Raw genomic sequence first — 20,540 nt, forward strand, 5'->3', positions numbered from 1 at the left:
TTCTGGGTGACACGTGGGCAAAATTGTTAGAAGTGTTACACCGGATAGTCCGGTGATAGTGTAGTGAGAGCACCGGTCTATTTTCAGCAGAAGGAGGATTGCCAGGAAAAATTGAAGTTCAACTCACCAGATTATCCAGTGATACAATGATGACTTTACCGGACTATTTATTTTAGAGGCGATTCCAAGGCAAGAATTCTGAAGCTCAGTTCATCGGATGGTTCGGTGAAGGTGGTGTTTACATCGGACCAATTCTTGCAGAGAATAGTTTCTTGTGGTAGAACAATCTTCACTCACCGGATGGTCCGATGAAGGCAAGAATGGATCACCAGAGTAATATTTCTAGAGAGGGTTGTTTCGGTTGGATTGAAGGAGTTCTACCAGAGTTTTTCTTCCAGAGAAGATTTTGAGGGCAAATGAAGTTTAACCCATCGGATAGTCAAGTGATGGCAATGAAATCATCATCGGAGCATATTTTCCAAAGAGGGTTGTAACATGCAAATTTAGCTAGTTTGTACGCACAAGATGGTCCGGTGTTAGCTCGATGTTCCCGGATGATGTCACCGGACTATTTCTCAGCAGTAACGGCTAATGACAGTTGGCACGGTGGAAATTAAAGTTTGTACTCACCGGATTGTCCGGTGTGAGTAAGGTGATACTCACCGGATCATCCAGTGTTAACTGAAAAAGTGGGTGGTTAGGCAACGACTATAATTTAGATCTCTAGCCTATAAATACCACTCCACTTGGTTTCATTTGTCTATCTTGCGTCCCAGAGCAGTTCATACATTGTGTGTGTCATCAAGAAGCAAGAAAGAGCACTTGAGTTAATTTCCAAGTCACTAACTGAAGATTAAGGACATCATTAGTGCTTGAAAAGTAGCAAGTATGTATCTAGCTGTAGTCTAGGCTTCATCTTAGTCAAGTGAAGTTATTGGCTTGTTATTCTTGTTGGTTGGCAATACCTAGCCGATCTTTGGTGATTAGTGGTGTCTCAGTGAGCTCTTGGAGTTCTTGTGGGAGCCCTGAGAAGAGCTATGCACTTGGTTTGATACTCGCCAATCCGGAGATGGAGAAGTGACAATCATGAGGAAGAACTTGAGTCTTGGTGACTCAAAGGGGAGCAATATTCTTGGTGGATGCTCTAACGAGGACTAGGGGGGAGTGCCAACTCCTCGATATTTTGGGAAAGAATCCGGTGTTCTCTTTTCCATTTCTTTACTATTCCGCAATTTAATTTGACCATTTACATCTTTGTAAGCTTTCAATTCCGCATTTTCTTAGTGTCTTTGTTTGCTTGTTTAGTTGCCTTCTCCTAGCTTATTCGTGTAGTCGTATTTCTTTCCATCTAGACTAAGGTTGCTATTTGTTCTAGTTTTTTGTAGAAGTTTTTAATTGCCCAATTCACCCCCTCCCCTCTTAGACCATTCGATCCTTTCAACTATTCATAGATGGAAGCGCGTGAAAGTTAGTAGTCCACATGTCAGAATCATAACTTATGCATCAGTCTCTTGTACCGTTATTACTTTTGCTATTTTTACTATTATTAGTACCTTTATTATCATTTTGTTTTCTTATCATATTTTTAGTTGGATCTTGTGGGTTTTATCTCTAGCGTACCCCAACTTACTTAGGATAAAGACTTTGTTGCTGTTGTTATTGTTATTTATTTATTTAAGCCTCAAACATGCTTAAATAATTCACAGAAAATCAATGTAAAATGCATATGAATTGGTGACTACCTTCTATCATATTGGCAAAATATAAAGGCAAGGAGTCTATGACATTGGCTAGGATTGTAGTGTCGTTCGTCTCACGGAACCGCGCCTATGTTCACAGCAGCGATTTACTCACCCATTGTTGCGAGGTCTACACCATGTTTCATAACGACATGGTGATTATCCTCATCGTGTTTATCTAATATTTAATAGACAGAGACTATATCTTCGGCTGTGACTGTAGCATCACTCATTCCATCAAGAGTGGAGTTCAAGATTTTAGCAGCGACTTGATCGCTTGTCCTATATAGAAGGTCTACACCCATAGTCATTCATGACTCATTTTGACTAGCATTTTGGCTCAAGTACAATAGTTGTATATTATTTAATTTACTTTCATAGTAAATTAATAAATGCACTGTCATTTCATATACGACATGGCTGATATTTTCACAAAGAAATTTATTGAACTTGCATTGGATGGGATCAACTATCTAACCTGGGCTATGGACATCATAATCAATTTACCGAACCTCAACCAGATGCTCCCACTATTGTTGACATATACAAATATGCAACTTTGCATTTTTTGCGACACCACATCCACTCAGATATCAAAACTAAGTATTTAATAGAGGAAGATCTACTCGCTCTTTGAACCTCCCTTAAGGAGATATATGATCAACAAAGAGCAATAATGCTACCTAAAGCACTACATGAACGATCACTCATTCATTTTCAGGACTTCAAGTCTGTGGCGGTTTATAATTCTGCGGTCCATAAAATCTGCTCAAATAAATGCCGGACTCGCAAATATTTGGTTGAGCTGTATCTCCCATTGGAAAAGGCAAGCAAGTTCAAGGGGATACATTTTAGGCTCACTTTAATTCACAACCAGAAGACAATCTGGTGGCGGGCTCTTCTCATAATGTTCCTCAAAACAATCAAGATACAATCCAATAGAAGGAGGATGACCCCCTCAACATAGATGACATGCTTGTGAAATTTAATTCCCAAGATATGTTTAGAGACCTCAATTAGTTTCCTAATCATCCCCTATATGTCACTAGCCTACTTTTGTATTAGCAAATGTTCTATATTGTATATCATTATGTATCTCTGACTTGGTATTCGATAATATCAACATTGTATGTATTATATATGAGTTAAATTCATACTGAATTTTCTCTTTTATATATAGCATTTTTGTGGGAAGCAATCAGAGGGGGAGGAAATATTTTTAGTGGATAGTTGTACCACTAATATAATATTATAGGAGATAAAATATCTCTATACTCTTACAAAGAAACATGGAAAAGTTATGATCATCACTGGACGCGATGCATTAATTATGGGTTCGAGTCGTGCCACAATTATTCTCCCTATGAGTACACACAGTGATCGAGAATGCACTTTTGTATCTTGAATCCACTCGTATCCTATTAAGTTATAAAGATATCCGTTTAAATGGTTTTTATGTAGAAACTCAAACTAAAAATGGTGATAAATATTTATTTCTTACCAAATCAAATGGATATGACAAGCAAGTACTTGAAAAAAAAATTCCTTCTTTATCATCTGTATTGTACTATACATATATCAAACCCATACCACATGCTGCATTTAAAAAATATTTTTAGAACCTTGATAAATTCAAGACTTGGCATAATCGTCTTGGTTAACCTAGTGTAGGGATGATGAGAAAAAATATTTGCAATTTTGTTAGTCACAATATGAATGTTCTAAAATTTCAAAATTATCAGATTTTGTATGTACCGCATGTGCCATAGGGAAATTAATTTTGAGGCCCTCTTACCTCAAAATTAAAAATGAGCAACTCAATTTCCTTGAACACATTTAAGGAGATATATGTGGTCCTATTCAACCATTATCTAAACTATTTAAGTGCTTTATAATGTTCATTGATGCATCCATAAGATAGTCCCATGTGTATCTCTTATCCATAAGGAACCATACTGTTACTAAATTAATTGCTCAAATTATTAAATTATGAGCAAATTATTCTGAACATAGGATCAAATCCATTCAAATGGATAATGCTGTGGAATTTACTTCATGGACATTCAATGATTATTGTAAGAATCTAGCTATCAATCTAGAGCATTCAATACCTTATATCCTTACTCAAAATGGTCTAGCTGAATCTCTTATCAAGAAAGTTAAACTAATTGAATGACCACTCATACAAAATTATAATTTACCAATATCTTATCCCATGGTCATGCGGCCTATTTAATCCAAATTCGATGAACTGCATATCATGCAACTTCCCTGTTGCAGTTAGTATGTGAAAATCAACCAAGTATTTCTCATCTGTGTGAAAATTCGATTGTGTTGCGTATGTACTGATATCACCACCACAACTTACATAAATGGGCCTTCGTAGAAAAATAGGGATCTATGTGGGGGTATAATTCTTCAACAATCGTAACATAAATAGGGGATCTATTCACAGCCCGATATGTTGAATGCATTTTTTATGAGGATAATTTTCCAGTATTCGAGGGAGATATGTACCACAAAGAATGCAGAAAAATAGATTGGAATGACATAGGTATTCAGTCCTTAGATCCACGTACTAAAAAATCTAAATAAAAAGTTTAGAAAATCATAAATTTATAACACATTGTAAATAATCTGCCAAGTGAATTTATTGATTACAGAGTTGACAATATATCCCTACGGTGAATGTACCATAAAGAGTGGATGTACCTCATATAACCACTTATCTCTTAAATATAAATAAGAGGGAGAAATCTGGTCACAAAGAAAAATGCTTCTCAAAAGCATCCGTAGAAGCAAATTAAGATATCTTCTAAATTAGTAAATAAAATTCAATCTCAAGTTAAAAGACATCTAATATACCGTAGTGAACGCATATTTATACTGGTTACTTGATTCGGATACCTATATAAAGTCCGTGAAGGGCTTAAAATTCCAAATCCGAAAGTAAATCGTAGCATGCATCGTAAAACTAAAAAAGCCACTATGTGGCTTAAAATAGCATGAAAATGTGGTAGAACCATCTGAATGAGTTTCTTTTACAAAAGAGTTACTTAAAAAATGATTTTCTATGTGTATTTATGAAGAAATCATCAACATGATTGTGCATCATCTCAGTGTATGTCAATGGTCTTAATATCATTGAAAATACACAAGGACATTACAGAAGCGAGCAATCATTTTTAGATAGAATTTGAGATGAAAGATTTGGGTAAAACCAAAATTTTATTAGGTTTACAACTTTGAACACTTTCCTCATGAATATTGATACACCAGTCTACATATATCGAGAAAATATTGCAGAAATTCAATATGGATAAATTATATTCATCAAAAAACCCTATGGTCGTTCGATCCCTTGATATGGATAAATATCCATTCAGACATATGAATGATGAAGAAGTGATACTTGGATCTAAAGTTTCATATCTTTGTATCATATGAGCACCAAACCTGACATTGCATTTGTAGTCAACTTGCTAGCTAAACATAGTGTTTCTTCAACAAAAAAACATTTGGTTGGTGCAAGATAGATACTTAGATATCTCAATGGTATAAAAGGTCTTGATTTATTCAGATAAATAAAGATATGACCATGGTGGCATATACTAATGCTGGCTATTTATCTGTTCCTGATAATACCTGATCATAAATTGGGTTTGTCTTCCTATATGGTGGTACAACCTACTTGTGGAAATCATCAAAACAAACTTTAGTGGCCACTTACATTAATCATTTTGAAATAATTGTTTTATACGAAGCACCACATGAATATTTATGGCTTCGTAGAATTATTAATATCATAGTCAAGGATCATGCGGTATAGGTTTATCATAATCCCCTATAATTATCTATGAAGATAATGCTGCTTGTATTGCTCAAATGTAAATATATTATATAAAGTGCAATATCATAAAACACATTGCTTCAAAAATTATTTTATCCTCACGAACTACAGAAAAATGGAGAAATTAATATTTTGCAAGCAGAGTCTTGTGAAAATCTAGCATATTTATGCACAAAGTTGTTACCAATATCTACATTCAAAAAATATGCTCATAGAATTGGTATGAGACGACTTCGGGATTTGTAAAGTTTACGGGGAGTTAACTCCTAAAATATAACCTGTTAATGATCACCAGATCATGAATATTGCACTTTTTCCCTTTACGAGTTTTTGGTTTCTCATATACTATATTTAATGAAGCAATATTAAAAATAAGCATTCATATATGCCATACTATTTTCTCCTAATATTTTTCTCACTAGGGTTTAAGGAATTTTCGATGGCATATTATGATTATATTTCTCTTCATATTTTTTTCCACTGGGTTTTTGGATGTGTTTTCATTGTGTTAAATACAAATGATAAAATTGATCAAAGAGGAGTGTTAAAGTTTATTTGATCAATTAGTACATGCAATTATCAATTGCTAATGTCTGTTTGAAATGGCAACGGCCATCTATTCATCTTGTATAAATATATAAGCACGGTGCAATGACAATACAATCAATTCACTCTCTATTTTGCCTACTCTCTGTCCAATTACATTCCATACTCCAACACTTGATAGAAACATTCTAGTATCAGTAATTTTATATAAAGGTAATGTACGACCACAAAAAAAAGTTACTGATGCTAAAATAAAAGATAAAAGAACTCTAAAAAACACTTCATCGCTTGCCAAGAGTTGAATGGTCACGCGCCTACTTCGAACAACAACATCCATTTTCTCAAAAATGTTCGTGGGGGTGAATGGATGCCGGTGACATCGACATCCGACATCAAACAATTGTCAATGGAGTGCGCTAGAGCCATAGGAGACGGTGAGTCCGCCATGGAAGCCAGTGAGGTCGGTAACCCTAGCCGCACCAAGTCAAGCAAAGGAGAGGCCAAGCCGGGAGAGCACGACGGAGGATTCATCGGGGAGGGGGCACTCTGGCGAGGTGCGCATGCTGGCGAGTGGCCAAGACAACGAATCGGCGTGGCTGAGGGAAGAGATGTAGAGGGGGGATCGTTGGATCGACGCGAGTGCGAGTAAATTAAATACCCTGAAGTGGGTGTGAGGCCATATTCCTTACCCGCCAAAGCCACCCATTTTTCCAGTAGCGTCTGGCTGTTATTCCCTAGTCATTTTGAGCGTGAGGTCCTCGTTATCGTCCTATGTTGGATGCTTCATCTGTGCTTCATTCGTGCCCTGCTAGTTTCCCGCTTTCTTGACGCTGCTTCATCCGTGCGAGCCATTCCTCTTTTTTGTTAGGAGCAGCATGTTGCTAGCGTTCTCCGTGCTGACGGAGTCAAAGCGATCCTCCACCATTTTGAGCCTTGTCACGTTCGGTTTTTCAAAAGAATAATTAGATGTATTTTATATGTATGTTAGAATTAATTTCATCATACCTGTAGTGACATCATCAGTGATAAACAATTCTATATCAAACAAAACAACTTTATTGAAATAAATATAAGAGTTTTGAACAGCAGCGGAAGAACACGAGAACACTCCAGCGAAACTTTAGGGCACACCACATGCAATCGACTGAGAGCAACGCGACCTAGGACGATCTGTCTTCATTGTAGTCTTCAGCTTCCTTGATCTCTGTGTAGTCTTCTCCAACTGAGCAACATTTATTATTGAAAATAGCAAGTGTGAGTGCATATCATACTTCGCAAGTGTGGAAAAGCGTGACATGAGGGCTTGAGATAAAAAGGCTTGACTTAGGTTTACTGCATCTATACCATCTAATCTAGGACTTAAAAATACATAGCACGACTGATCGATCATGAAGAAGTCTAAGCCCGCTCTTGATCATGAGTATGGCTGATCGATCAGTTTTATACTCTACAGATTTTCCACACTTTACCCACGAGTCGTGATTTCATCACCCGTATTATCAGGTGACAATCGCCATGTTGCCATGCTAATCAAGCACTTGCACATTTCCTACGGTGTGTTGCTAAGAGATCACTATAAGATCTTTACAAAGCTCCCGCCGTCCCGTAAGCTCCCACTAAAGTTTCATCACTAATAGTGATTCCATCACTACAGATGCCACATCTTGTGTCACTCAACCGTCCACTAGTGCCTACAGAATCAGAGGGGTGGCTAATTAATTGATCAGGTCGTACCCATATAGGCCTCGTGGTTGCGCTGTTTAGCTGGATTACATGCTCCATAAACCGATCCTTAAGATCTAAAGCAGGTACTTGCACATCACCTAATGCACACACAACAAACATAACAACCAAACCAACCTGCCGAGATCCCTACGGTCCATGTTGCTACAAAAGATTACCCAAACCGGTTCATATTGCATAGACCATTAATCAAATTAACATTTATCCCACCTAACTTGACAGCATAACTAAACATTTTTACCCTTAACACCCAAACTACAACAACAACGACAAGAATAATCATGAAAAGTACTAATAAATCATAACATGGGATTCATATTGACAAAGCATGCAATTAGAAAGTAAAAGACACACTTTCATACAATAGGGTCAATGTGATCAAGGACACTTGTCTTCAACAACGGGTTGCTCAAACTCCTTGAAAGTCTGGTCCTGTAGATTCACAAACTATTCATCTCCTAATGCAATTGCGACAACCGGAAACAAGCAAGCATAAACATCTAAGAATAGTACACCAAATAGTAGCAAAGCGCTATAAAAACCAACAGATGTACTCGTTGCTATGATCGCGGGAGCACAAGAATTGTCTAAAACGGAGCTATAACAAAAAAGTTATAAGGGTTTTAAGCTACATGGGCTTTTCTATGAAAGAACAAGGGCTATTTGATAAAAATAGGAAGTTTCAAGGACTAATTTGTAAAAGTTAAGGGACCTATATGTAAATAAACAAAACTATAGGGGCTAAAAGCAAAATTACCTGTTGAAAAGAATTAACAAATTTAATTTTGCTTATAAAACCTAATTATGACGTTGGCATGCTCACGTGGCTTAGGAGGCTGACGTGGCTTGCCACGTAGGACAAAAACGTCCACATAGCATGCTGGCGTGGCTATGCCGATGGGGATTATAGAGACACGCGATGGCTTATTATTGGTTTTCGAAGGGGTATGGCCTGATCTAATCTTAGTCGTTGCTTATGGATCGGATGGCTCAGGGCGATGGGGGGGCATTGTCGGCCGGCGGCGACAGAAAAGCGGCAGCACCGCCTCTGTCGGAGGATGAACTCCACAAGCGGGGATCCGGAGGGACCCCCTTTGAGATTCGGCCGGGGGGGGGATGATTCTGAATCTACCTCGTACGCGAATTAAATGAGAGTAAATGAGATGCAGGTGGAATGGATGATTGGATGGTAGAGGAAATAAATGCTCAGGGGACTTTAGACAGGTTCAGGCCGCATGGAGCGTAATACCCTACTCCTGTGTGTATGCTATAAATGCTCTGGAAATGCCTCTCTGAGGATCTCTTGTGTTACAAGGGTTTTTTGTCTAAGTCTAAAGCTTCATGTGTCTTGTTCTTCGTCTGTTGAGCTTCTTGAACTTCTGTGTTGGAGCACCTCTCAGACCTCTGTCCACCTGAAGCTCCTTGTTCTGGGGAGCTCGCCCCTTCTTATACCTCGTCAGGGCGGCCTATGCCCAGAAAGGAGGGCGCGAGTTCCAAAGCGCCATAAATGGAAAGTAACTATCATGGGTTGCAGCTTGACGTTACAGGGGGGTGGGGTTGAAAACGCTCCCCCGTCCAGTCTTGTCGTCATCATCCCACTTTTCAGCGCGTGCAGCAGGGAGGGCCCGCCGGGCAGCCACCGAGCAGCGCCGCGTGCCCGCCCGGTCAGAGCGAGTCTGACACAGCAGGGCAGTAGGCGTTGCGCCTCGAGCCCTGCGACGTTATCCCGAGGCGCACCGGATGACGCGCGATGGGACCCACGCATTAAATGTCCCCACGCCTCTCTGCCAGACCGTGGCAGGGACTGACAGCAGGCGTGGGGGAGTGGTTGGAAGTGACAGGCCATGCGCCCTCTTAAATGCAGCATCGGGCCTCTCACCAATTGACACCTCACCGCTGAGCCCTTGTGGGGACCACCGGTGAAGGACTTCTCAGGCCCTCGGGGAACTCTAGGTGCTCGGGGACTACTGTTCATAGCCCCGAGCACTCTCTCCGGGATATGCCTTTTCTTGGTCCTCAGGGAAATCGGGCACTCGGGGACCACTATTCATGGCCCCGAACGCCCTCTCCTGGAACTGTGTCTGCTCGGGTCATCGGGGAACTTAGGTACTCGGGGACCACTGTTCATAGCCCCGAGCACCCTCTCCCGGAACTTGGTCTTCTCGGACCTCGGGGAAAAGTCTCTGAGGGAAGGCGCCATGTGGCACTCTGTTGTCCTAGCCTCGGGACTCGGGGACCCCTGGTTCCCATATCACCGACAGCCTCGGACATCATCGAAGATGCTCGATCTAGAGCGTCTGAGAATGGATCTCGACGGGATCTACTGCAACAGAAAGAGGAGCGCACGAGGATCCTCACCGTGGGGTTCTCGACGGTCGAGAAGAGCTCGGGGACGGCGGGCGGCGGTGAACGGCGGCAAGGGTCATCGGCGTGCTTTGGGGACGGGGCTCCAGCGGTGGAGAGAGGAATTCGACTATCGGAGAGGCTTGCTGGGGGTCCTGCAATGCCGAAGAGGCGGTCAGCGGGTCTCAGGCGCTACGGGGAGTGTTGGCGACGGAGAAGGGCAGCGAGGCTCATCGGAGCTCGACGAGGGTAGTCCTGCGGTGACGGAGCAGCGTCGAGGAGCGACGGGGGAGGCTTCTCGAGCTCCTGCAAAGCCGGCGGTGGCCTCAGATGCGTCGGGAGGGCTCGAACGCCGCGGATGACGCACAACAGAGCTTCAAGGGTGGCAATGGTAGCTCGACGCGATGGGACGACGGGGTTGAGGGAGAACGAGAGAGCGGCGAGGGTGGGGCGGCCTTTATAGGAGCGGAGGGTGTGCGATTGCGGAGTCGGAGTCGGAGCGTGGAGTGAAGGGAGAGACGTGGGCGGCGATTCAGTAGGCAGTTGCGAGCTCAAGCGTAGGAGGAGTGGGAGTGGAGGAAGGGACTGACAGACGGCGTCCGCGTGTCAGAGAGAACGGAGAGAGGGAGAGAAACGAGCGTCACAAGCCTCCCAGTGAACTCCTCCACACATAACATCGAGAGATCAAGTAAGCTTTCAATTGAGAGTGATTTGGGAGAACTTGGGAGGCACCACGCACATAAACTTCTCAACGACCATGGGTTCTTCAATTGAGTTGTTGAGGATGCCAAGGTTGTTGGGGGAGCCCGGTTAGCCGCATTGCAAAATCTTCTCTCGCCATCACGGAACGCTATGCCTTCAAACTCTTTCTCGTGTTGTCATGTGCACACGGTCCACTCCAACATGAATGGTTTTCACGACGTCCCATGCCTCCTTAGCGCTCATGTTTACGACGAGGGTGGAGATCATCTCCAGCGGTACAACTCGAAGTGCCATCCTTTCTTCTTGGAGGTCGGTGTCGTCGTGCCCGACATCGTCCCATATTCTACGCGCCTGGAGCATTATCTTCATTATCAATGCCTAGTCGCCATAGACCAAATGGTTAACCTAGGCGGCGGCCAGTGAAGGAAGAAAAGAAAAAGGGAAGCAGGAAGAAAAAGAAAGAAAAAAGAAATAAAAGGAGAAAAGAGGAAGGGGATTTTTCGGGAATTTTGTCGCCAAATCGTGATCCTCACGTTAAAGTTAATCTCTACGTAGTACTTAATTGTTCATAGATGGGATTCTATGGTTGGAATCGTTGCCAAAATTTGAGAGATGGTAGAAATCCGGGGTGTTGCATCATGTTTCCCCAGCATCTGCAGTCATCTGGCTCTGACGAGCCGCCGCCGCCGTCGTGGATCAGGGAGATGCTGATCTCCATGGACCACGCCTCCCGCTCCTACACATACCTGATGGAGGACGGCAACGTCAGCCTCACCGGCTCCCGCAACACCGTCAGCCTCTTCGACTACGGCGGCGGCGACGACTCGGGCACGCTGGTGGTGTGGAACTTCGAGATCGACCCGGTGGACGGCGCCAACGAGGACGCCCTGCTCGACTACCACCGCATCCTCTACAAGTCCTGCATCGACACCATCCCTTGTGCTATCAACTTCCTTGTCACTAGTATCAACTTCCTTGTTGATTTGTCATAAAACTAGAGGCAGCAATCATAAAACTAGAGGTGCTTGCTGCACATGATTCGTCACCACAGCATTATCTGAAACAACTTGCAATTCGGACCGAATTTAAACAACCAAAGATTGCCTACATTATTATTGCAGCCTTGAATTGACTGTTTCCATTACTATGCTGAGCTAACACCCAAAAAAGAAGAAAGAAAAAGATAAAACTGTCAAATGATCAAGGAGCCCATCGCCGCCGAAAAACTTCAAAGATCAGCAAAAAGGTGGTAAGTACTGGAATCAAGCATGATAAGCCGTAGCGCAGCAACCGCGGCCGCAACAGCCAATATGCTGAACCCAACAACATTCAGCCAGTGCCAGCATTTCTGGAGGCTGGACAGCTTATGCCTCTTCACCATCAGGTACATGTGATTTGCAAGAACGAACGTCAGGGGGAAGGTGCTGAGGGCACCCGTCAGGCTCATGAAGTCGCCAAGGAATGGGAGCATCGCCGCCACCAGCGTGTTGATGCTGAGGTAGCCTCCCCTGACAACAACTCTGAATATTATGTTGTGGATTGCAAAAGGACCGCCATGTCCACTTCCGTATCTTGTGTCCAAGAACTCATACATTGGGCTCGCAAATATCTGGGAAATATATGTACACGTAAAACTCATGTTAGTGCACTAACATTGGGAGCTACAACATAAGTAAATAAGATACTGTGACATAAATACTTGAAAGAGGTATAGGATTACATAAATCAAACCTGGACTTCATGGATGAAATGAAAAAGATCTAGTTCGGACTAGAGGAAGGTGGCTTACATGTAATGCTATGACAGTCTGAAGAAAGGCCGACAGATTTGCTACGGCTTTTATCCAAACTGGACCGTTGACGCTATTCAGTAGATAACCTGACGTTGAGGAACCATAAGCCCAGTAACCCATAAAGGTCACAGCATAGAGAGGCAATGAACCAACGGTGAACTGGAACCATAGAGCCTTCTCCATGTTCTTGACCACAGGAGGCCTTATTGTTGCCTGCAATATATACGCGACACATAAGGTGATTTCCTGGCAAATAACACTAGACAATGGCCATTTGTACTCACTTGAATTTCTGGCAGCATTCCGGTGTTGTAAGCAAATACAAGGTTTGCTACAGCACCTATTGTACTGAAGACTCTAGTTGAGTGTGATCCAGGAATACTATAATCCCTTGCAGGTGTGGTTATTCCTTTGTAAAATCAATGATGAAACAAAATGTCATATTAAACATACTTCCAGCACTGGATATTAGACAGTAAATGGAAATGCATATGAAATCATGGAATAAAAGTTGGCAAGGCGGCTGTAAAGGGGGCCAAAGAATAATACCATCTCTCAGTGACAGCACAAATGCTATCACAATATAGATGAGGCTGAAAACCGTGGAGAATCCCAACCAAATCCCGAGAGCAGATAAATAAGGGATTCCAAAGGCAAAAAGAGCACAGACAAACCCTGATATTGCAATGCAGTAGGGAAGTTTTAGAAATCCGTCTTCCCTAAAGAGTACATATGTTGCCTGCACAGGGGTCAGGAGGTCACAACTCACAAATTTGGAGGAAAATATCACACAAACTTATTTAGCACCATAAATAAATGTCACAAACCGAACCTTAACATTAACAAAACGTGTTAGTGGTTCTCGTAATATATATACCTTCAAAGCTTGGCCAGCTAAGATGATAAAGCCAGTGTTGATCATGAAAAGATTAATGTATTGCAGAGCCCATGTAAGTGCGTATATTTTTCTTCCTGTAGTCACATAAATAACAGAAAATCAATCATGTTGGGGCAGCAAAGTGAGTTTACTGTATTATGAAACCAATTTTATTTAGTGATAACTGTTTGAATTCTACCCAGATATACAAGCTCAGAATCTTGACGCAAGGGGAATGTTCTGATATTAACACTAACCATATATGCGTCCAGCAAGATCTCTGTATCTGATATGGCGTTTGCCACCAACTTCATGAAGTCTTGCAAGAAGAGCATTAGCGTACATCGATATTGCGGCAGCTAGGATCAGGCCGCATGTCCCGCCGATCCAGCCTAAAGGGACCATGATTGATCCAGAGTATCCAAGAACATATGCACTATTCACCCCCGTTGTCAGGACGAATCCAACTTGATACCAAGGATCTGAAAGTGACCAAAACCATCCAGGATTTAACCATACGTCCAAATTTATGATCCAAAGGTACTCGACAATTTTAGTATACATCTCCCCACATCATGGTGAATAAAAGGCATGAGTTGGGTTACTCTTCTTGGGTAGCATGTACTGTTTCTTGTGCTTCATGATTTGGTATGCATAGATCAGAGTGCCACTGACATGAAGTGGCGGACAGTGTAGCCTCTTAAGAAGATGAAGGTAGCTACAGTAATATATGAATATGATGATGGATATGCAAACATGCATGCCCTCTTAAGAAGATGAAGGTAGCTACAGTAATATCTGATGATGGATATGCAAACATGCATTCAGAAGAAAATTAGCAGTTGAAAAGACACAAATGTGAATCCTAATGTTCTTAATATTTGTTCAGTTCGGTTTTGAACCCAAAGTGAATCATCGATTTGCATCATGGTTCCACTTTGATGTACTGGAAGCACACAGAGAGTAGCCATCACTGAACATCAGACTAAATCAGCATACCTTTTTTTCTTGTATGTTGTAGATATTTCCATTATCAGAGTCTGAAAGATGTGAAACATAAATGTACAAGAATTTCCCAAGAATAACATAAATTCCATTTCGTTGAACTGTTGAAGTAAAGCGGCAACATATGAAATGAAGCGGCAATCAAGTTGTTAGAAGTTTTTATAGCAGAACAATTCATTCATGGACGAGCAGTTGATGGTTGAAGGTACAGAGTAGAGACAGAACGGGCAGGGAAAGAAAGAAAGAAAGAAAGAAAAAGGGAGTGAAGAATGAATGATTACCAACGCTAATCTGGTGCGCCGTATCCTCTGAGATGTGGACCCTCTCATCGGCAGCCATGATCTTGTCGGGCAGCAGGAGCGGCGCCCTCTCCGCGGTCTCCCCTAGACCCGGCAGGGTGGGCAAGGAAGGATAGTCGTAGTTGGAGAGGGCGGCTGGCCACTCGTCGTCGTGCGGGTGCGGGTGCAGGTGCAGGTGCAGGTGCTCCGTGCCCGTGGTAGTGCAAGAAGAAGAAGAAGAGGAGGCCTATTCATCATAACATAAAGAGGAAGGAGAGCCGCCGCATTAGCCCCCAAAAGTAGCATCGTTATACTCCACTTACAAAATTTGACTCCTCCTCCATTGATTTCGGCTCCATATTCGTATTCATATCCATATCCCCGCGTTGTTATTGATTGATGCATGAATCAACCGATAATTCAATTGGTGGAAAATAAAATGTATGTCTATTCGTGCGATTCGATCGTATCATATCCGTCATGTGGTGTTGTTCTTGTGGTACACGAGTCGAGTAGAGTGTGGCAAAAAAAAAAAAATTCCCTTTTTGTCATCTACTACACTAGTAGTAGTATTCTTTCATGGGATCGCCTGTGATTGCCATGTCATCTTGGCAGCTGAGTGCTAATTCAATTCAACTCAATAGAGTAAGAAGAGAAAGAGAAGGCCAAATTGTGCAAGAAAGAAGAGAGGCGGAGAAGACGACGACTCACATCCATTGCTTTGATTTGAGGGAATCCAATCAATGTAGGGATGTGGGCGTGCCACACGGCGGGGTCGCGCAGCAGCAGCCTCAATCGGCTCGCCTTGCCTTTTGCACGATTCCCTCACCACCACCACCACCACCAGCAGATTGGAGTAACTCTGCACAAAGCAAGCAAAGCAGAGCGATGCCTCCTCCTGCAATAAACGGGGAAGAAAAGGAGGTGGTGGAGAAAGAAATTGCAGTCGCAATCAACCGTAGCAAAGCCAGGCAAAACTCTTTCTTTTATGGGGTGCGGCAGCGAGCAAGAAGCAGAGAGCTGACGACGGCGGTGCAAGGCAGGGGAAGAAGAATGCGTTAGTTAGTTGGAGTTGGTTGCTTCAATCAACTCAACCAACAAGATCTTGTTGGATCGGAGGATGTTTTTTCAGTTGGTTGGAATATGGAAATTGATGGATTTCTCTCTTGCATCGCATCGCATCGCGCTCCTTCTTGGAATGGAATCCGCCTGCCTGGTCTCTTTTCTCCTCTCCTCCGCCAACAACGAACCGATCGATCCTAATTCTGCATATGACACTTTCAGTTCCAGAGACTGTTTGCAGCGTAGGAAAAAATGAATCTCTCCGTTCTCAAGCTCAAATAATATATACGTCTAGATCATTTCCTGCTTTAGAGAGACGGTGATTGATCGCTACTTGTGGGTCCAAAATAATACTGTAACCACGACAAAAGAAGGGAGAGACGAGGACACGCCATCCTCCTAAATAAATATCTTCATACAGTTTATATTTATTTTCCTTCCAAAAATAACTAGCATAAAGAGGAAAGAGGCGGTCGTGTGGTATAGGGCCAGTTAGAGTTAGGTTCCTTCCTCAAAGGTTGCATGCAGCAGAGCAATCTAATTTAGTAGATATCTATAATTTTCAAAAAATATATATTTAATTATTCATATATAATGGATGTAAATATACATCTACAGCATAACCCTGCATCTGTTCATCTAGACAGACTCGCTTATCAATGTCACAAAATTATCTTCATACGAGAAACTAATTACAGTTTCAACTCTTATATCCACTCATACAGTATCAGATTCGATCAACCAAACAAAAACTCAGCTTAACTTATCCAGACAGATACAAACAATCAAACACTCTCTTTTTTTAAAAAAATATAACTCCGATCAGATCAGTTTGTTTCGCGGACAAAACTTGTACGGACGACCAATCACGACCAAAAACTTTCTGGCAGCAAAGACGGCAATGGAGTATATATCCAAACTTTCTGGCAGCAAAGACGGCAATGGAGTATATATCCCCCGCATCTATCTGCGTGCCTGTCTGCACAACAGAACCTAGAGTCAACTCCTGCCAAAGGCGCGCTAGATTTCATCAGTATTTGTTTCATTCATTTCAGATGAACCAGATGCCTTTCCTTCCCACAATAGAATACAACAACATGCATGTTGGAGCTTGTATGTCATTCTGACAAGAGACGAATCAAGATTACAGCATCTTGCATAATTGTGGAGATAAACTCTGCAATACTTTCTTTACTCCTCAAGTTCATCAGTTAAATCAGCTGACAATGTGTTCGTAAATAGATTTTTAAAAAAAAAATCAGCTGACATTAGAATTCTACATACAATCCAGTGTCATAATATGCATATGATATGTCCGGTCTTCCAAATCATCTGGCTGCCACAAAATTTCCAAAATGTATCTGGTATGCTATTACTAACAGCAGCACTTGATCCCAAACTGCCACTATCCCAACTAAAAGCAACTCACCTGTACTCTGTTGGTTGTAAAAACACACTTGTAATCTGTAATTTTGGCTGTATGGATGGAAGCCACTACGAAATGAAATTCAAATCTCCACCCCGGTGACATTTCCACCAAAAAAGAAAAGAAAGAAACTAAACGCAACTCTGAATTCCATATTCTGGATTGTAGCACCTAACTGAAAGAAGTACTATGAATATAGTAATATCTATAATCCATCCTAGTAGCTCCCATACCGAATTCAGCACTATGGTGAAATTACATGATATCAATGCAAGGTACCTTTGGCTACCCGAAAGCAGCCCAAATATTTGTTCTCTATGCAAAAATATGAAGTTCTACAAGTTGCATTCTACTCCACTTGGCAACTTGAGATGGACCTACATCCTATTTTGTGGCATGAAATTGAGGAATTCGCAGACCTAATTAGTGGCAATCTCCTATTTAGTGGCAATCTCCCAGAGGCGTGCATATTGAGTGGTAAATAACTAAATAACCCCGGTATAATACCGGATGGATAAGTGGTGATTTGGTGAGATACAATTCGAATCATGATGATTATAGGCTTATAGCGAAAAAATGCAGTCTTCTTGAACAAGTACACAGTATGCATTTAACCGAAACAAGGATCACCTTCTGAGTTAGAATTGAGAAGTGAAACACTAGCACATCACTAAGCAATTCTTTCATTACAAGAAAGGAAAGGAAATAGTAGGTAGCAGGATAGTGGTGGATGACATGACGAGCTACAACTTGCCAATATAATTTGGGTGGAAAGTGCAGAGTTTGCGCTCTTGTCTTTGGTCGCAAAATCTGCAGTTTCCACCGCAGCAATTATACTGTAGTAGCTGATCGTCGACGGTACTACTTACAACACACTTGCAAGAATGAAAACAAGCAAGACGAGCTAGAGCTAGTAGTTGAGGATCGAAGGAGGAGCATCTACTTGTTACCGCCGGAAGGAGGAGGAGGCACATCGTTGTCGACAGCGGTTGCCTCGTCCTTGACTCCGACGAGCACAATCTTCTCGTAGACGACGTCCGAGGGGTGCATGGGGTACTCCACCGGCGCGACGGGGCGGCGCGCCACCACGGAGTACCAGAGAAAGAGCACAAAGAAGGTGACCATGGCGCCGCACGCGGCCGCGAACAGCAGCGACACTGCAGCACCCCAGGGGTTGTAAGGGGCGCGGTGGACACGCTGGGGCGGCGGCGTGGTGAGCAGGTCGGCGGGGTTGAGCGGCTGGGAGTGCATCCGGTAGGGAGCTCCGTGGATGGCCCGGAAGGCCCAGCTGAAGAGGCTGCAATTGCCGGCAGCGGCGGAGGAGGCCTGGAACTGGAAGCCAGTCAGCATAAGGCCCCTCCGGAGGACCGGGGACAGATCGAGCGGGTAGGAGAGCAGCGCGGGCGGCGGCTTGGGCAGGCGCGCTGCGGAGAGGCCGACATGGAGCGTGGCGGAGGTGGCGTTGTAGTCTATCCACGAGTGCAGCCTTTGCCTCCTGGGGGAGTGGGACTGGGTCTGGAGGGCGGTGCGGCCGGCGAGGTCAACTCGGATGTGTCGCGCGGAGAAGACGACGGCGAGGGCGGGGGGCGAGCGGGAGGGGAAGGGTGAGGGCGTGAGGAAGAAGGCGAGGGATGACTGTGGTGGTGGGAGGGCGAAGGAGAAGTAGGTGGAGAAGCCGCACCCGCCCGCGAAGGAGAAGACGATGGGGTTCCTGTACTGGACCCGGGCGCTGGGGGAGGCCATGGAGACGGCGCTGGAGGCGGCATTGGCGGAGCCGGAGAGGGCGAGCTGGGCGATGGCGCCGGCGCCGGGGAAGAAGTCGAGGGAGAAGGACGAACTGGCGGCGGAGGAGGATGGTAGCAGCATGAGGAGGAGCGACAAAATGAGCGGCGGCGTGTTGCGGCTGCAGCTACGGCGAGTCGTCATCTCCACTGCCATTGGCAGCAGGGTGGAGGAGCGAGATGAAAGGAGTGAGCAAGCACAAGATGGATGGAGTAAATCGAATCAAATCAAATCAAATCACGCCGCCACCTCTAGTAAGCAGGTTATCGTCATTAGTTTGCTGCTGCTAGCTTGCATTTGCATCTCCCGACACCGATTGCAATGCGATCATGACACTTGCAGCTTGTCACCTCAGCTCAGCCCATCCTCCTAAGATGAGATTGGGTCAGATTTACAGGCGAGATGAGAAGAGATGACACGGTGGGATGGAGTGGTTTGGCTTGCAGAGTGCAGGGGAAAGGGAGTGAATGGATAGATCGAACAGATGAGAGAGAGAGAGAGTGTGTGTGTGTGTGGCCTCCAAGCTGAGCTGCTTTTGCTTGCTTTTCATTCCTGTGTTGCCTTTTGCTTTGCCTGCCCGGCTGCCCCTCTCTCTCTCTTTCTCTACAGTGGTTACTGAGGAGGATCGAGGAGGGTAGAAGAAAGAAGGCAACACAACACTCCTTGGATTGACTTGGAGTGAAGAATTAACTGAGTGAGCTCGCCACCTAACCGAACTGAACCGAACCTAGCCTAACCTGCTGCCTAGCTCTAGCTGCTGCTCCTCCCCTTTGCCTCGACCTCTTCTTCCCCACTCTCTCTCTCTCTTCTGTCCTCTCCTCAAAAAGTTGAACAGACAGCCACCACTAACAAACAGTAGATAGACTATGAAAAGGAGTGCCTCGCTGCCCTTTCCAGCCTTGTTTCTTCCCTTGGTTCTTTTCTACTCGATCGTGTATATTTTCAGATCGATGGAGCGTTGGGTGAAGCATGAATATAAAGGACAGACCGAATCACGGGCGTGCTGGCAATGCTAAATATAACCTAGATGCATACATGATATAATGGACCAGTCCAGTCCATTTCATTTTGTAGATAGCGACATGAAAGTCCGATTTTGAACTGACATGAAAGTTCATGTTACACCCTTAACTAATATAAAAATCCGATTTTAAAATCCGAACTCATAAATCGGCACTTCACGACCTCCGACTGCTGAATCCGGACAGAGAATACCCCACGGTGATTCCACCACAGTTTTAGAACACATCAGCAGTTCAGCGTGACTCTTCTTGCCAAGTCATCCTAAAACACCCCAGCCGCTCTCTCACACACACGCACAAACGCTCTCTCCAAAAAATTTCCCATTCCCCATCCGAAGCTTTGTGGCGGCCCGGGAGGCGACAGAAGCTGTAG

General features: G+C 43.6%; 3 protein-coding genes across 5 annotated transcripts; 1 reads left to right on the plus strand and 2 right to left on the minus strand.

Annotated features, from left to right (window-relative positions):
- Positions 1 to 11,495: 11,495 nt before the first annotated feature.
- Positions 11,496 to 11,932, plus strand: LOC133891147 (uncharacterized). The gene has a single exon (XM_062331869.1). The coding sequence runs from the start codon at positions 11,496 to 11,498 to the stop codon at positions 11,913 to 11,915; it is 420 nt and encodes a 139-aa protein (XP_062187853.1). The 3' UTR covers positions 11,916 to 11,932.
- Positions 11,933 to 11,976: 44 nt separating this feature from the next.
- Positions 11,977 to 16,217, minus strand: LOC133890893 (probable proline transporter 2). 3 transcript variants are annotated; one of them, XM_062331516.1, is made up of 8 exons: positions 15,587 to 16,217; positions 14,879 to 15,122; positions 13,850 to 14,074; positions 13,593 to 13,687; positions 13,265 to 13,454; positions 13,000 to 13,124; positions 12,713 to 12,928; positions 11,977 to 12,532 (listed from the first exon to the last, which is right to left on the minus strand). In XM_062331516.1, exons 1-8 carry the CDS (start codon positions 15,590 to 15,592, stop codon positions 12,152 to 12,154), a joined length of 1,482 nt encoding a protein of 493 aa, XP_062187500.1. In that variant the 5' UTR covers positions 15,593 to 16,217; the 3' UTR covers positions 11,977 to 12,151. The 3 variants fall into 3 exon arrangements, with proteins under 3 accessions (XP_062187500.1, XP_062187501.1, XP_062187502.1); XM_062331517.1 differs by lacking the exon at positions 14,879 to 15,122 and having other exon boundaries at positions 15,587 to 16,215; XM_062331518.1 differs by lacking the exons at positions 14,879 to 15,122; positions 15,587 to 16,217 and adding an exon at positions 14,592 to 14,698.
- A 1,755-nt stretch (positions 16,218 to 17,972) lies between these two features.
- On the minus strand, positions 17,973 to 20,081 carry LOC133891603 (uncharacterized). The gene has a single exon (XM_062332330.1). The coding sequence runs from the start codon at positions 19,299 to 19,301 to the stop codon at positions 18,303 to 18,305; it is 999 nt and encodes a 332-aa protein (XP_062188314.1). The 5' UTR covers positions 19,302 to 20,081; the 3' UTR covers positions 17,973 to 18,302.
- Positions 20,082 to 20,540: the final 459 nt, after the last annotated feature.

Source organism: Phragmites australis, chromosome 14 (assembly GCF_958298935.1).
Source record: "Phragmites australis chromosome 14, lpPhrAust1.1, whole genome shotgun sequence".
NCBI lineage: Eukaryota > Viridiplantae > Streptophyta > Magnoliopsida > Poales > Poaceae > Phragmites > Phragmites australis.

Coding starts and splice junctions, on each gene's coding strand:
- LOC133890893 (XM_062331516.1), bottom strand. Junction 14,075..14,878: donor GGCGCACCAGATTAGCGTTG/GTAATCATTCAT, acceptor GGTCACTTTCAG/ATCCTTGGTATCAAGTTGGA. Junction 12,533..12,712: donor AGACTGTCATAGCATTACAT/GTAAGCCACCTT, acceptor TATATTTCCCAG/ATATTTGCGAGCCCAATGTA.
- LOC133891147 (XM_062331869.1), top strand. CDS start 11,496: ATGGGATTCTATGGTTGGAATCGTTGCCAAAATTTGAGAGATGGTAGA.
- LOC133891603 (XM_062332330.1), bottom strand. CDS start 19,301: ATGGCAGTGGAGATGACGACTCGCCGTAGCTGCAGCCGCAACACGCCG.